This window comes from Elgaria multicarinata, chromosome 8 (genome assembly GCF_023053635.1).
Source record: "Elgaria multicarinata webbii isolate HBS135686 ecotype San Diego chromosome 8, rElgMul1.1.pri, whole genome shotgun sequence".
Classification (NCBI taxonomy): Eukaryota; Metazoa; Chordata; class Lepidosauria; order Squamata; family Anguidae; genus Elgaria; species Elgaria multicarinata.
The window spans coordinates 1,286,022-1,300,553 of NC_086178.1; the positions used below are offsets into that span (position 1 = coordinate 1,286,022).

The following is a 14,532-nucleotide window of genomic DNA, read 5'->3' on the forward strand; positions in this document are numbered from 1 at the left end:
CTGGACAGGGATAGCTTGACCACGGTGGTACAGGCATTGGTAACCTCAAGATTGGATTACTGCAATGCGCTCTATGTGGGGCTGCCCTTGAAGCTGCTCCGGAAGCTGGAGCTAGTGCAGAATGCTGCAGCTCGGCTGTTGTCTGGAGCTGCCCCTTTCCAGCATGTAACTCCTCTGCTGAGGGAACTGCACTGGCTGCCTATTCACTACCTGGCCAGGTTTAAGGTTCTTGTACTTGTGTACAAAGCCCTAAACAACTTGGGACCAGGATACCTGAGAGAGCGCCTTCTCCCTTATCAACCTGCCCGGTCACTGAGGTCATCCGAGGGCCTGCTCCTGGTGGTTCCACCTAGATCCATCCTCCGATTGGAATCCACCAGGGGAAGGGCCTTCAGCGTGGTGGCACCGCTCCTGTGGAACTCCCTGCCTCTGGAGGTCAGACAGGCTCCAGCCTTGTACTCCTTTCAGCGCCTCCTGAAAACATCTTTATTCCAAGAAGCCTTTCTTTAACACGCAGCCTTGGATTTCTGTGTTGTTGTTGTTTTGCTTCTTTTTAAATTTTGTTTTAACTGTTTTATTCTGTTTTTATTTTCATTTTACCTTGTACACCGCTCCGAATTTTTTCCAATGAGAAGCGGTATATAAATATTCTAAATAAATAAATAAATAAATAAATACATTCTGCACAGGGACATGATGCCATCCTGGCAGAGAAACGCTGGGCAGGACTGGAGTGTTCTGATGGGGTTTGGTGTCCTTCAATGACATGCCGCCAGCTCTCCCTCCCTTGAATTTCTTTCCCTGATTCACACAGGCAAGCAACATTGTGATAGCCGCTAGAAATGCAATGTGGAGGCATCCCTAAGCAGTCAGCGGTGTGCCCGGGCTCATTATGAAGATCTTGTCTTGTTTTTTCACCATATGGCCACAACCAGGACCAAATAAAAGTTGCCATGGGAATTGGTTTGCTGCACAGAACCACTTTCGTAAACTTGCATTTAAGCAGACACAGTGGAGGGCTGCTGTGTTTCTGCTTTATTTGGGCCTTTCAGAAGAGAAAGCAGAGCTGGTCTTTAACTGGGAAAAAGGGGAGTGCAGAAATGGCTGCGTTGACCTGGTGGAGGCAGACAACATTTCTTTAGTAGGAAAAAAAAACCCAGTACGTTAATAGCAGTGTGGTTCAATGGCTAGAGACTAGGGGATACTTCCTCTATTTTTCAGGTGAGCACCTGGGATTTGTTTTTTGTTTTTTTTTAGAAGTGCAATATGACAACAACATAATAAGTAGGGAGTGATTACACCCCCCACCTCTTGAACAATTCAAGTTACACAGAATTTACTACTCTGTAGAACATAAATATAGGAAAAAGAGAAAAGCATAAAGAGGGTCAAGGTAAATACGTTCATTAATATGATTCTCAATTAACCTTTGTAAAATCAGGTAGAACTTAGGCCGTAGCTAGACCTAAGGTTTATCCCAGGATCATCCCGGGTTCGTCCCTGCCTGAGTGCTGGATGCCCTGTGTGGCACTTAGATGAACAGGTTTGACCCCAGGACAATCATGGGATAAACCTTAGGTCTAGCTACGGCCTTAGATGGGGGTTCCTCCTCTATTGTATGGAAGTTTGTCCATTATCACAAAGTCATAGAATCATAGAATAGCAGAGTTGGAAGGGGCCTACAAGGCCATCGAGTCCAACCCCCTGCTCAATGCAGGGATCCACCCTAAAGCATCCCTGACAGATTTAGGTTGGTTTTTTTGGATCCAGTCTTAGATCCAGGTTGGTTTTTTGCTTTTCCGGCTTGGCTACCTCTGCATTCCCCCCTTGTACTGGTGCAGTTCTTTTAGCCATGAGAGCAAGCTGAGGGATCCGATTCTGGCTGCCTTTTGGAAAGGTCCAGAGAGCTGGGATGTATTGTAACATGAAAGGGAAGCCGAGGAAAAGAAGCCCACACTTCCGCAAAGATAAAAGTGTGGACAGTAGCAACAACGTCAGCTTGCAAGCATGTATGGCACAGGAACAAGCACCGGGGAGTTGTGATTGATTAGGACTTCCTGTTGCGCACAGACACAACAGGCCTAGTATCACTGCAGTATAATATGTTAAGCCAACCTGAATGTGGGAAATTCAGCCCTGCTCAGCCATGAAGCTCACTGGGGGGGTGGGGGTGGGATGTGGGGAAAAGCTCTCTCTCAGGTTCAGACTTGATATGACATGGACGGCATCTGGAGTATCTCTTATTTTCACTTTACTGCAGGCATGGGAGCTCTGAATTTGATTGGAGCAGAGGGAGAAGGGGAAGTACTCTATCCCCAGAGGCTATTTGCTTGCTTAAAAACCACCAAGTGCTTTTCTACCCACAGGGAACAGATCTTGGACCCAGGATAGAGCGTGAATGGAGAAACAGCCCACAGGGGGAAGACTTACACTCCCCACCCCATAGCTCTAGTCAAACCTAATGCCCCCCCACCCCCAAGAAACAGTCAGGAAACACTTTACATGTTTGGCCCTCAACCACTTGGGAGGATGGACGCTCATCAGGACATTTCCCAACTAAGGCTCCACTTTGCTAAGGAGATGGGTATTTCTTGGAGCCTCTCTAGAATTCCATGAGTGTTTCAGGCATTTCTGCCAAGAGAACTGTGAACTGCCCAGACAGCTTCGGCTATTGGGTGGTATAAAAATGAAATAAACAAATAAATAAATAAGCCATGTAAACAGCCCCTTGGCTAGGAAGAGAGCAGGTCTGATGTGCCAGAGCAAATCATTAACAGGATTCTATTTTCAGTCTTCTTTGCAGTAAACATTAGATTGAATTTCCCACCCTCTGCGTTTTCTTCCACTACTCGTTCATAGTTTGTGTAGTTCTTAGAGAAGGATGCATGGTCACAGGCCTCTGCAGCCGTGGTGTCAACGGGTAAAATCGCTGCATCGCCCTCTTTGCTGACTGTGCATTTGCAGAGTGCTTCATCACCTCTTAGCTATGGAGTCTGGATTAATTCTCCATGCATTAATGTTCTCACGGAGCATTTGTCCTTTTCCCTAAAGCTGCATTTTAAGAACCACCGATTCTTTAAAAAGATCCCCCATTGGATTTGGGGCTCCCAAATCCAAAGCCCCCAATAGGACAGCTGTCAAGTTACATAGGAGACAAGGGCCCTTTCTACCCCTAAGGATTATCCCAGGAAAATGGAAGGATCGTCCCTGCCTGCTCCCAGGATCCTGTGTGTCATTTGGATGAACAGGGATGATCCCAGGACGATCCCTGGAAAAAAGGCAGGTGTAGAAACGGCCAAGGCATCATTCTTTCCCATGAAATTTAGGGGGGGGGGGGGGCTGTTAGCAAAACAACTTGCTTTGCACTTGTAGTCCTAACCAAGAGAGGGCAGCAGTGGGACATCCATACTGGCTTGCTAAGACTAATAAATATGACCAGCAGAGATTGGGAAAGGGTCCTCTGGACATCCCTCAGCGCGATTGATGGAGAACCTTCTCTTGCAGAGTTCCCATCCCCTTAGACACAAATTCCATAAATCCTGGCTTTAGATCTGGTGCTGAGTTCAGTGGAAATCCTCACATATTCCTTCTTGTTTGGATGAGTCATGTTCCACTGCCCTATATTCTCCTGAAGCCAGGGCAGAAGTACAGCGCCCAGATCACGAGAAGTAGTGGCATTAATCTATTCTGGTTTTGCCAGACTTACCTGGGGTACTGTGTGCACATCCAGATGAAAGAGGGGGGCACCTAAGAGAACCCTATGAAGAGATACTGAAACAACTGGGCATGTTTAGCCTGGAGAAGAGGAGAGATTTCACACGGGAACTAGCAAGCTCCCTCTTACTGATTCAGACCCTTGGTCCATCTACTGAAAACAACAGAATGAAATTTAATAGGGATAAATGCCAAGTTCTACATTTAGGAAATAGAAACCAAATGCACAGTTACAAGATGGGGAATACCTGGCTCAGCAATACTACAAACGAGAAGGATCTTGGAATTGTTGTAGATCGCAAGCTGAATATGAGCCAACAGTGCGATATGGCTGCAAGAAAGGCAAATGCTATTTTGGGCTGCATTAATAGAAGTATAGCTTCCAAATCACGTGAGTTCCTGGTTCCTCTCTATTCGGCCCTGGTTAGGCCTCATCTAGAGTATTGCGTCCACTTCTGGGCTCCACAATTCAAGAAGGACGCAGACAAGCTGGAGCGTGTTCAGAGGAGGGCAACCAGGATGATCAGGGGTCTGGAAACAAAGCCCTATGAAGAGAAACTGAAAGAACTGGGCATGTTTAGCCTGGAGAAGAGAAGATGGAGGGGAGACAGGATAGCACTCTTCAAATACTTAAAAGGTTGTCACACAGAGGAGGGCCAGGATCTCTTCTTGATCCTCCCAGAATGCAGGACACGGAATAACGGGCTCAAGTTGCAGGAAGCCAGATTCCAGCTGGACATCAGGAAAAACTTCCTGTTAGAGCAGTACGACAATGGAACCAGTTACCTAGGGAGGTGGTGGGCTCTCCCACACTAGAGGCCTTCAAGAGGCAGCTGGACAACCATCTGTCAGGGATGCTTTAGGGTGGCTTCCTGCATTGAGCAGGGGGTTGGACTTGATGGCCTTGTAGGCCCTTTCCAACTCTGCTATTCTATAGAATTATAGAATCATAGAATAGCAGATTCTATGATATGAAGCTGTGTCAACACTGACTGGCAGCAAAGGCTTTCCATCAATGGTCTGAGGCAGTCTTCATTCCTAGCCTTACCTGACAATGTCTGGGATTGAGCATGCAAAGCCAAGCCTCCATCTGCTGAGCGAAGACCCCTCATAAGAACGGAAGAAGAGTCCTGATGCCGGATCAGACCACGGATCCATCTAGTCCAGCACTCTGTCCACACAGTGGCCAACCAGCTGTCGACCAGGGACCAACAAAGCAGGACACAGTGCAACAGCACCCTCCCACCCATGATCCCCAGCAACTAGTGTGTCCAGGCTTACTGCCTCTGATCCTGGAGTTTGCACTTAGCCGTCAGGACTGGTAACCACGGACAGCTTTCTGAATAGTACAAGCTGTTCAACAGTTTCTTACAAAAAAAAGTAAACAAAAGTTAAGTACCGGAAACCCACTGGGTGACTTTGGGCCGGTCGGTGGCTCTCAGCCTAACCTACCTCACAGGGTTGTTGTTCTGAGGATAAAACAGAGAGGTGTAAGCTGCCTTGGGCTCCTCAGAGGAAAGGCGGGATAAGTAATAAATAAAATTTGCAATGCCGGTGAGGCTCATTTTGAAGTGTTTATAACAAATTGTGGGACAATTACTTTTAAACAGGCTTTTAATGAAAAGAACAAGACCAGGAAAAGCACAGGAAAAGCTCTCACCATGCAGGCAATACGCCGCCCTGAGATCTTAATGATATAGGGCTGAATAAAAATGTTTTAAATAGATAAATAAATAAAATAACATCCACGGCAGAGAACAAACAGAAGAAGCTCCTCTTTATCCCTTCCTCTTGAACAGCAGGCAGCGCCCAGAACACCGCGAGCCCACAGACCCAACAGAACCTCTCCTGGATTCAGCCCCAGTGGCAGAAAAGCCACATTCCGAAAGGGGAGCCCAGAAGCGCGGGCGGGCGGGCGAGCAGGCGGGGGGCAGGCCGGCCGGCCAAGAGGTCTGGGCGGGCCGCAGCCCCGCATCGCCTCGGAAAGGGAGCGACCCCCGCCCTGTCCCTGCACAGCATAAGGCCAGGGCTTGATTTCCCCAGAAGCGGCGGGGGGGGGGGGGGACGGGACGTTGGAAGGCAGATCTGACAAACCGCTGCTGGGGGTTTCCCTCTCCGCCAGGAAAGTGTGTGTATGTGTTTGTGGGGGGGGGGGGGTTGTCTTTATTGCAGCGAAGCCATCCAAGGTGGGGGGCTGATGACATCACCGCCTCTGCCGTTCCCCAAGTCCCGGGGCTCCGACCCTGGGAGCCGCGGCTCCACGGTGCCCGGCGCGGGGTCGGCTGCGCAGGAGCCCCTCGGCGCCCGGGGAAAGCAGCGGGTCCCCCCAGCCCGCCCGTCTCCGCCGGGGGCGCCCCAAGGGGCCGCCGCGACCCCCCTCCTGCCTGGGGCCCGAGCGCGGCGAGGGCTGGCCTGCCCGGCGCAGAGCGCGGCGCCGCTGCTGCCGGCCCAGGCCGTACCTGTTGGCGCCGCTGCCTCCTGAGAGCCGCCCCGAGGCGGGCAGGCGGGGGCTCGCGCTGGGGCTGGGCCGGGCGCCGGGAGCGCGCGGCGCGGGGCTCGCTCGGCGCGGCCACTGGGAGCAAGAGCCGCCGCCGCCGGACTCTCAGGCTCCGGCGCTTGCAGGCGCGCGGCTCCCGCGGGCCACTTTTCCGCCGCCGGCCGGGGCGCAGGAGGAGGAGCCGCCCAGGAGCGCCAGGCCCGGCCTGGGCGGGGGGAGCCGCCACGCCGCCGCCATTGCCCGCCTCCCCCCGCCCTCCCCCGGCGGCGGCAGCAGCAGCAGCAGCAGCATCGGCGGCGGCGCGTTTTGCGGGCGGCGGCGGCGGCGGCCCGGGGAGCTGTAGGCGGCGGCGGCGGCGGGGCTGTGGGGCCGGCTGCTCGCGCGAAGATGGCCGCTCCGCCTCTGGCTGCCAAGGCAGGCGCCCCCGCCGTCCCCGGCGGCCCGGCCCGGGTGGCGGGCGGCGGCGGCGCGTCCTCGTCGTCGTCCGCCTCCGCCGCCTTCCCGGAGCTGGATTTCCGCTCCGGGGCCCGGACCGAGGAGCTGAACAAACTCATCCAGGAATTCACGCGGCACGACCAGCGCGAGTACGACGACCAGCGCGCCCTGGAGATCCACACCGCCAAGGACTTCATCTTCTCCATGCTGGGTGAGGGGCAGCCCGGGCCGCCGCGCGGGGGGGGAGGGGCCGGCTTGGCCTGCGCGCGGGGGGGGGCGCACCGCACCGCACGCCAGAGGCTCCCGGGGACCCCCGCGCTCCCAACCCCGCCCGGTTCCCACGCTCCGGCTCGTGGCTCCGGAGGGAGTGGGGCTCCGCCCGGCGCTGGCGTTGTGGCGGGAGACTTGGCCGGCCGGCCGGGAGGGGGGGAGCCCTGCTGCTGCGGGGGGGGAGGCGCTCGCCGGACGCCCGTGCTCCGAGCTCCCGGGGCGGGTTCGGGGCGCCTCGCCTCGCCTGCCCTGGGAAGCCGGCTTGTGGGCTTCCCCTGGGCGACCTGCTGCTTCTCTGCGGGGCCCCAACGGAGCTTTGCCTTAAAGTTACAGACGGGGCGGCGGCGGCGGCCGGAGGGGCGGGCAGCTACGGGCAGCCGTCTCGCCCTGCCGCCCCCCCCGCCCCGAGCCCCGAGCAGGGCGCCTGGGCCGCCTGGCAAGCGCTCCCCTCCCTTTCAGGCGCTGGAGCCGGGCGAGCGCCTGAAGGGGAGCCGGCGGCGGGTGGCCGGAGCGCGGCCTGCCTCCGCCTGGGAGCCCCCGCCGCCGCGAAAGGAGCGTCGCGTCGCGTCGCGCTCCAGGCGGCCGGGCTCCTCGAGACTGCCCTGCCCAAACCCGGGCTGGGGCTCGGCGGCCAGCAGCGTAGGGGCTTCGCGGGGCTCACCACCAGCCAGGACAAAGGGGAGCGCGCGGGGCGGGGGGGGGGACGGAGCGAGGGGGCCGCCCCATGGCGACGGGGCGAACCGGCCCCTCCCGGAGAACTGGCCAGCCTCGGGGCAGCCTGGGCTTCCGCCGAGCTCAGCTACTTGGATAATGGGGCGGGGGCGAGGGAGCCCCGCCTTCTGCTGTAATTACGGGGCCTGAAATGTATCGGAATGGACATAAATCGCGGCCGGCGCGCGTGGCAGCCCGAGCCGCGCGTTAAGGCGAGCCGCCTGCGATGGCAGCCAGACTTCCCCCAAGGCCCGCTTGGCCCCGGCAGGAAGAACCCCGAGCGAAGCAAAACTCCATCAGTCAGAAACTTCTCTCCTGCCCTCCGAAGGTGCCCAGAAGGCGGCGGGGCTTTGCAAAACCACTTCAGTCGTAGGGTGGGGTCCCAGAAGGGCTGTTAACGTCTCTTAAATCGGTACCTTGGCTGCATTTTGGACGTAAACCTAAAGGATGGTTTAGGGTTACGTGAACAAACCTCAGGGTTGTCAGCTCTCTCCTCTCCTCTGGTGTGGCCACAAGGGAGGAATCTGAAGCTCTTGCTTCCATTTTGAACTAACTGCAGTTTTAAGTCCAAACCCGGACAAACTGTGGCTAGTCTTAACTCTGGTTGGCTGAAACAAGCCAAAACACGGTATATGAAGTTGACTTGTTTCAATAAACTATAGCTAAAATTAACCACAGTTTAGGATGTGCACGTAATTCTAAACTGCAGTTAATTAAAAATATAAGTACCAATTTCTGTGGACGTGCTGGGAGAGGGCTAACACTAAATCACAGCGTCTCCTCCTTTTGGGCTGCTGCGGTCCTTTGGGATCCTCAAGCTGGGAGATGGCGAATCAGCTCCAGATCAGACTTGCTAAGGGACATGGGGCAGGTGACCCCTCCCAGCCACAGCAAACCATTTTGCAGCTGGGAAGCCTAAGGGGAGATCTGGTGTGTGGTTTTTGTGAAGGCTGCAGAGTGCTTGTGATGATGAAAGACACCTAAAGACTAACAATGTATTTAAGCTTTTGTGGGCTGTCTCAGTGATGATCCTGCTAACAGGGAATTTTTTGGAGGTGCTTGTAGAAACTGCTGCCTCCTGCACCTCTGGCCTGTGGTTTAGACTCTCTGCGTTACAGGTGCTGAACCACTTTCTTCCCTCCTGGTTCTGGGTATTTTGGCTCTCAGCCTTTTGCCATTTTGCTAGATTAGCTTCCTTCTGCTGTGGCTGTTGCTCAGCCTGTCATTGTCTGGTTGTGTTTGGGGGAGAAACACCCCTTTTTCTTCGTTGGGAAAAATCGGTGTGCCTGCTTGACTGACCACTCACAGGGATGGGCTGCTGTAACAGCGGAGCTCCTGCATTGGTATCCCTGCATGGTGTTGGACTACATGGCATTTCGGGGCCCTTTCAACTCTCTGATAACATCCTACCCTCGCCCCCCCCCCCCCAGCTGAACCTGATTCTTGGCTTTAGCCTCCTGGTCTCACCCCCCCCCCTTTGGAGGATGACCTAGAGCTCGCTGAACCAATTATCTTGGAGGAGCGGCCTGTTTTAAGGGGGATGAGTGGGATTTGGGGCTCTCTTAGGGGAGGAGGTATCCAAGTGTTTCCCTCAAGAGGCAGAGAGCCCCTTCTCTGAAGGAGAGGCGGAAGCTGAGCGACCACCTGGTTTGAGGGAGTGCAGGCGTCTGGAGATGTAGGTTCAGTTGGCTGCCAGGCAAAGAAGTGCCATCCTGAGGAATCGGCGCTCCTCTTGAGTAACGGGTTACCCCTGAATAAGACTCCCCTTGGGTAACTTGGATGGCCCTGCCACTGGGCTCTGAAGGCCAAGCCTAAAAACCTTCCGTTCCAAGCAGCGTCTGCTCTGCAGCCGTCTCGCTGTCCGTAGGGCCCTGCGCGTCTGGACCTTTGAACTGCCTTCAGGCCTTGCTCTGGTGCTGGCCTGGCTGGCTTCTTGCTTCTCTGTCTTTGCACTGCCTGGAGCACGACACTCGGCCCGAGGGAGCCACAGTTCCTTGTCACAGGCCGTGTTGGTGACCCGCTGCGTTCCGGCTTGGCTGTGGTCCGCAAGGTTGTGCCAGAGGCTTTGGTCGCTTGTTTGAACGACTCACCGGACCTAAAAGGCCAACTCCCTTCCTTCCTTTCTAACATCATAACCTCAGGGACGTATTCAGAGCCCAAGCTGCCTGCCCGTGTCCATGCGTTAGTGGTCTTTATTAGGCATGTGGCGTCACCCTTGGGCAGCTGCGGGATGGTCCTTACATAAGAACATCAGAAGAGCCCTGATGCTGAATCAGACCAAGGGTCCATCTAGTCCATCTACTCTGTTCCCACAGTGACCAGCCAGTGCTTGCACTGGATCTGGTGGCGTGTGAGGCGCAGTGGTGCTCCTCCTCCTCCTCCTTGTACAGGTGGGCCTTGGGACAAACCCTGGGCCAGGCAGAAAGCGCCCGTGGTACCACTCTTTCCCCGTGGCTGGGTTACCTGGAGCTAACATGTACCGGGCCAGAAATACACAGTACTGTTTATTTATTTGTTACATTTATCTATGTTTTTATTCTTTTCTTCTCTTTGTTCACCGCTCCGAAACCTTTGGATGGGTATATAAAAATTGTAAATAAAGAAAGAAAATGAGAAATATCACAGCATTCGTGATTCCCCTCTTCCTCTCCATTTTATCCTTACAACAACCCTGCGAGGTAGATTAGGCTGAGAGTGTGACTGGCTCTCACCTTGTTAAGCTTCATGGCTGAGTGAGGACAGAAACCCAAATTTCCCAAGCCTCAGTCCAACACTCTAACCACTACACCACACTGGTTCTCAGATATACCAGACCAGGAATCTACCCGGGAAACGCTGTTGCAGGACCCAATATAATATATGCTGTCATTTGCCATCAATGCTCTACATAGGACAAACAGGCCAGGTCTCTCTATACAAACATATTCTTTGGACACAAATCTGACATCAGGAATGGCCCTGCTCAGAAATTAGCGGGGAAACATTTCAGCCTCCCAGGACACTCAAGACAGTGACCTTACGGTGGCCATTCTTGGACAAAGGAATTCCCAAGACAGAAATCAATGCAAACCATCAGTTTCCATGTATACGCTTGAATATGACAAAGGGTTATTGTGTTTGGGGTTCGTTTAAATCACACCACGTATATTAATCAGCTCATGATTGCAATTATGTCTGTGTGAGGGCAACCGTTAAGGTGATACCACCGCTTGAACTTTTTGCAGTTCAGTTCTGCCTGACAATATAGTTGTCCACGGAAGCTCACGGCAGCATTCATGTATCCATCTTTAAGACGCCCAAGACTCTGTTGCTTTTGGATCGAAAATAGTTTGTTTGAAGGGTTTCTCTCCATGAGTGGCTTTTCAATGGCTTGCATGGACATAGGCTGGCAAGCAAATAATTTGCTGAGGAGGATCCTGTTGGTTTCAGCTTTTTGTTTTAATTTTGAGGGAAAGGCAGAATATATAAAGATTTTTGAAATATAAATCCTGGATCGTTTCAGCTGGTATCTCAAGGTATCTCAAAGTCCAGGATACCTGCGGGATCACCTTCTCCCATACAATCCGCCCCGCACGCCCAGGTCCTCTGGGAAGAATTTACTCCAGCCAACAAAAACAAGGCTGACAACCATTACCCAGAGGGCCTTTTCTTCTGCCACTCCCAGTTTGTGGAATAACCTGCTGGGAGAGATTCGTCAACTTAACAGTCTTCCAGAATTTAAGAAAGCCATAAAGACTGATCTCTTCTGGCAGTCCTACCCAGTTGAATTTTAAGACGCCTTTGGATAATGTGCTGCTTTTAATAATGTATTAGTTTTAAATGTTTTAATCAATTATATGTATTTTATGGTGTTTGCATTTGTGTTGTACTCTGCCTCGATCCAGAGGGAGAGGTGGGTAACAAATTATTATTATTATTATTATTATTATTATTATTATTATTATGTCATTGGGAGCGTGCTTTTGCTTTGTGTTTTGAACTGTAGCCTTCTGACTTCACAGCAATACTTTGGGACTATTTCTGTGGAGTGTCCATGCAGAAGTCACTGGGTTCAAGTGGAAACGCCACGTGGATTTTGCAGGAAAGACCTATAATTGGGCCATAGCTCAGTGGTGGAACATCTGCTTGGCATGAAGAACATCCCTGGTTCTGCCCCCAGCAGGTCCAGGTAGGGCTGGAAAAACACCTGCCTGAAACCCTGGAGAGCCTTTGCTGCCAGTCAGTGTCGACAGTACTGGGCGAGATGGACCAAGAGTCTGACTCAGTAGAAGCCAGATTCCGGCTGGACATCAGGAAAAACTTCCTGACTGTTAGAGCAGTACAACAATGGAACCCATGATCTAGGGAGGCCGTGGGCTGTCCCACCCTAGAGGCCTTCAAGAGGCAGCTGGACAAGCATCTGTCAGGTGTGCCTTGATTTGGATTCCTGCATTGAGCAGGGGGTTGGACTTGATGGCCTTATGGGCCCCTTCCAACTCTCCTATTCTATGATTCTAAGGCAGCTTCCTCTGTTACTAATTAGCTGCCAGTACTATGCTGATGTTATAGACATTTGCCGACCACTTCAAATTTCACACATCTCTTTAAAGGCTCTAATTTCCATTTTTAAAAAATGATGTCACATTTCTACGAGAATAGGATTTGTCAAATAATAATAATAATAATAATAACAGCAACAATCCTGCAGTCATTTATTCAGTGCCTGTTTACTGTGGATTCCAGAGAGGTGTAGCTCAGTCGGAGAGCTCCTGTTTTGCACGCAGGACGTTGCAGACGCAACCCCCAGCACCATCTCCGGGCAAGGCTGGGAATCAGTCCTGCTAGAAGCCCTGGAGAGCCCCTGCTGGGCGACCACCTGGTTTGAGGGAGTGCAGGCGTCTGGAGATGTAGGTTCAGTTGGCTGCCAGGCAAAGAAGTGCCATCCTGAGGAATCGGCGCTCCTCTTGAGTAACGGGTTACCCCTGAATAAGACTCCCCTTGGGTAACTTGGATGGCCCTGCCACTGGGCTCTGAAGGCCAAGCCTAAAAACCTTCCGTTCCAAGCGGCGTCTGCTCTGCAGCGGTCTCGCTGTCCGTAGGGCCCTGCGCGTCTGGACCTTTGAACTGCCTTCAGGCCTTGCTCTGGTGCTGGCCTGGCTGGTTTCTTGCTTCTCTATCTGTGCACTGCCTGGAGCACGACACTCGGCCCGAGGGAGCCACAGTTCCTTGTCACCAGAAGCCCTGGAGAGCCCCTGCTGCCAGTCAGGGTTGACAATACTGGGCTAGATGGGCCAAGAGTCTGACTCGGTGTAAGATTGCTTCTTATGTTGGACTGGAGTGGCCGATACGGGCTCTCATTTGTTCCCTTAGGTGTTTTGGAGGATGAAAGCTTCTCTCCCACTATATCTGTCCCCCCTCTGATACCACTCATGGACCTAATGCTTAAATGGGGCACACAGGTGTAAAATCCAGGGTGATTGTTTCCTCAGTAACGTTTGGGAACTGACACTGTCTTTGGAGCCTGTTAGGTTCTGTTGGACTGTTACATCCTGTGGGGATGTCCGGTGGTGCTGGAAGCAGAGCCGGGGGGGGGGGAAGGGGGACAGGGAGGAAAAGCTGGCTCCTGTGCCCCCCCTCCCCAGCCAGGGGACCCCCTGGAGAAACCAGTGTTTGATCTGTTTCAGAATCTTTCTGGAAGATTGAGAAGTGATTCCAGAGCACAACCATAGCTTTGGGCAGGTTGACTAAAGGTTGCTTCCTACGGTAGTTCTATTCGTAAACGTGGCTCAGGCAAACACGCCTCTCCTTGAGTGACTCAGAACGTGCCTCGAGGGTGCGCAAAGTCTCCAGCAAGCGTGGCAGTGGGATGTTCCTGACACACCCTGTCTCCGGGGTTGCGGGAGGTGGTGTTCTGCGCGCAACGGCCGGGGGGCTGCTGAGATTCGCTCCGGGAACAGAGCGGGAAAGATTTGGGGTTTTGTTTTTGATGGGGGTGTTTGTTTATTTATTTAAAACATTTGTATCCTGCCTTATTTCATTAAGATCTCAGGGTGGCGTACATTTGTTGTACATGCCCAGTTTTCATTCTTCTGTAAAATAATAATAACAATCCCCTCTGATAGCAAACTCAGCCACTGTGTGCTGACAGGATTGGTCCCTCAATGAGGTCACTGGGAGATACTGGATTTTGCTTGGGGAACAGCAAACTTTGCAGAAGTGGAAACCGCAACCCACCCGCCCCGGGTTCGCCCTCCTTAAGCAGCACAATGAGGGCCGCAGAATGGTTGGCTGCCGAAAAAAGAAACCCCCCAAAAGAAACCTGTGTTGCAGGTGCCTCTGTTCATCTGCTGCTCGTAAAACCGAGACGTGCTTCTCCGAGGCCTGGGCATGTGCGTGTGTGCCACGGCACCTAATTATATAGCTCCACATGGTAACTAGGATACCGCTGGCGCGGGCTCCCCCTCTCCACTCCCCAGCCACCAAGAAGCCTGAGACGATTCTGCATAGGAGCACAGACTTGAGAGTCGCATGTACAGGGCGCACATTGCTAACGAACCCGGAGCAGCCCTTTCCTGGAAACCAGCTGTGCTGCTTTTGCATAATCAGCACTCGCTCCCTCCCTGTGCTTGGTTTAGGAAAGGCAGCTTGACAAAGGCACGCTGCATACACCGCACTGCTACTTCTGGCGTTGCAAGCCCCTCCGATAAATCGCCCAAGTGACGCCTCGGCTCGACCCCTGCCCTTCCCAGCGCGAGGGTCTTCGGAGGCCCTGACGACTCCCAGGGATTCGGAGTGGCTGTTCAGCAATTCACGGCCCCAGAGAGCTTTCCGTTTAGGGTACACCGGCTCAGAAGCATAAGTGCATCCCTCTGGATCTCTTGCTTGGTGCTGGGCTCCTTCCCTTCAGAAAGGCTAACAGCCTCAGG

General features: G+C 53.2%; 1 protein-coding gene across 1 annotated transcript in view; it reads left to right on the forward strand.

The window, feature by feature from the left end:
- Positions 1 to 6,665: 6,665 nt before the first annotated feature.
- Positions 6,666 to 14,532, forward strand: part of MB21D2 (Mab-21 domain containing 2) — a 60,748-nt gene continuing 52,881 nt past the window's right edge. Inside the window, exon 1 of the mRNA XM_063131407.1 lies at positions 6,666 to 6,857. Within this exon, the coding sequence (XP_062987477.1) occupies positions 6,851 to 6,857 (7 nt within the window). The 5' untranslated portion in view covers positions 6,666 to 6,850. The remainder of the gene's footprint in view (positions 6,858 to 14,532) is intronic.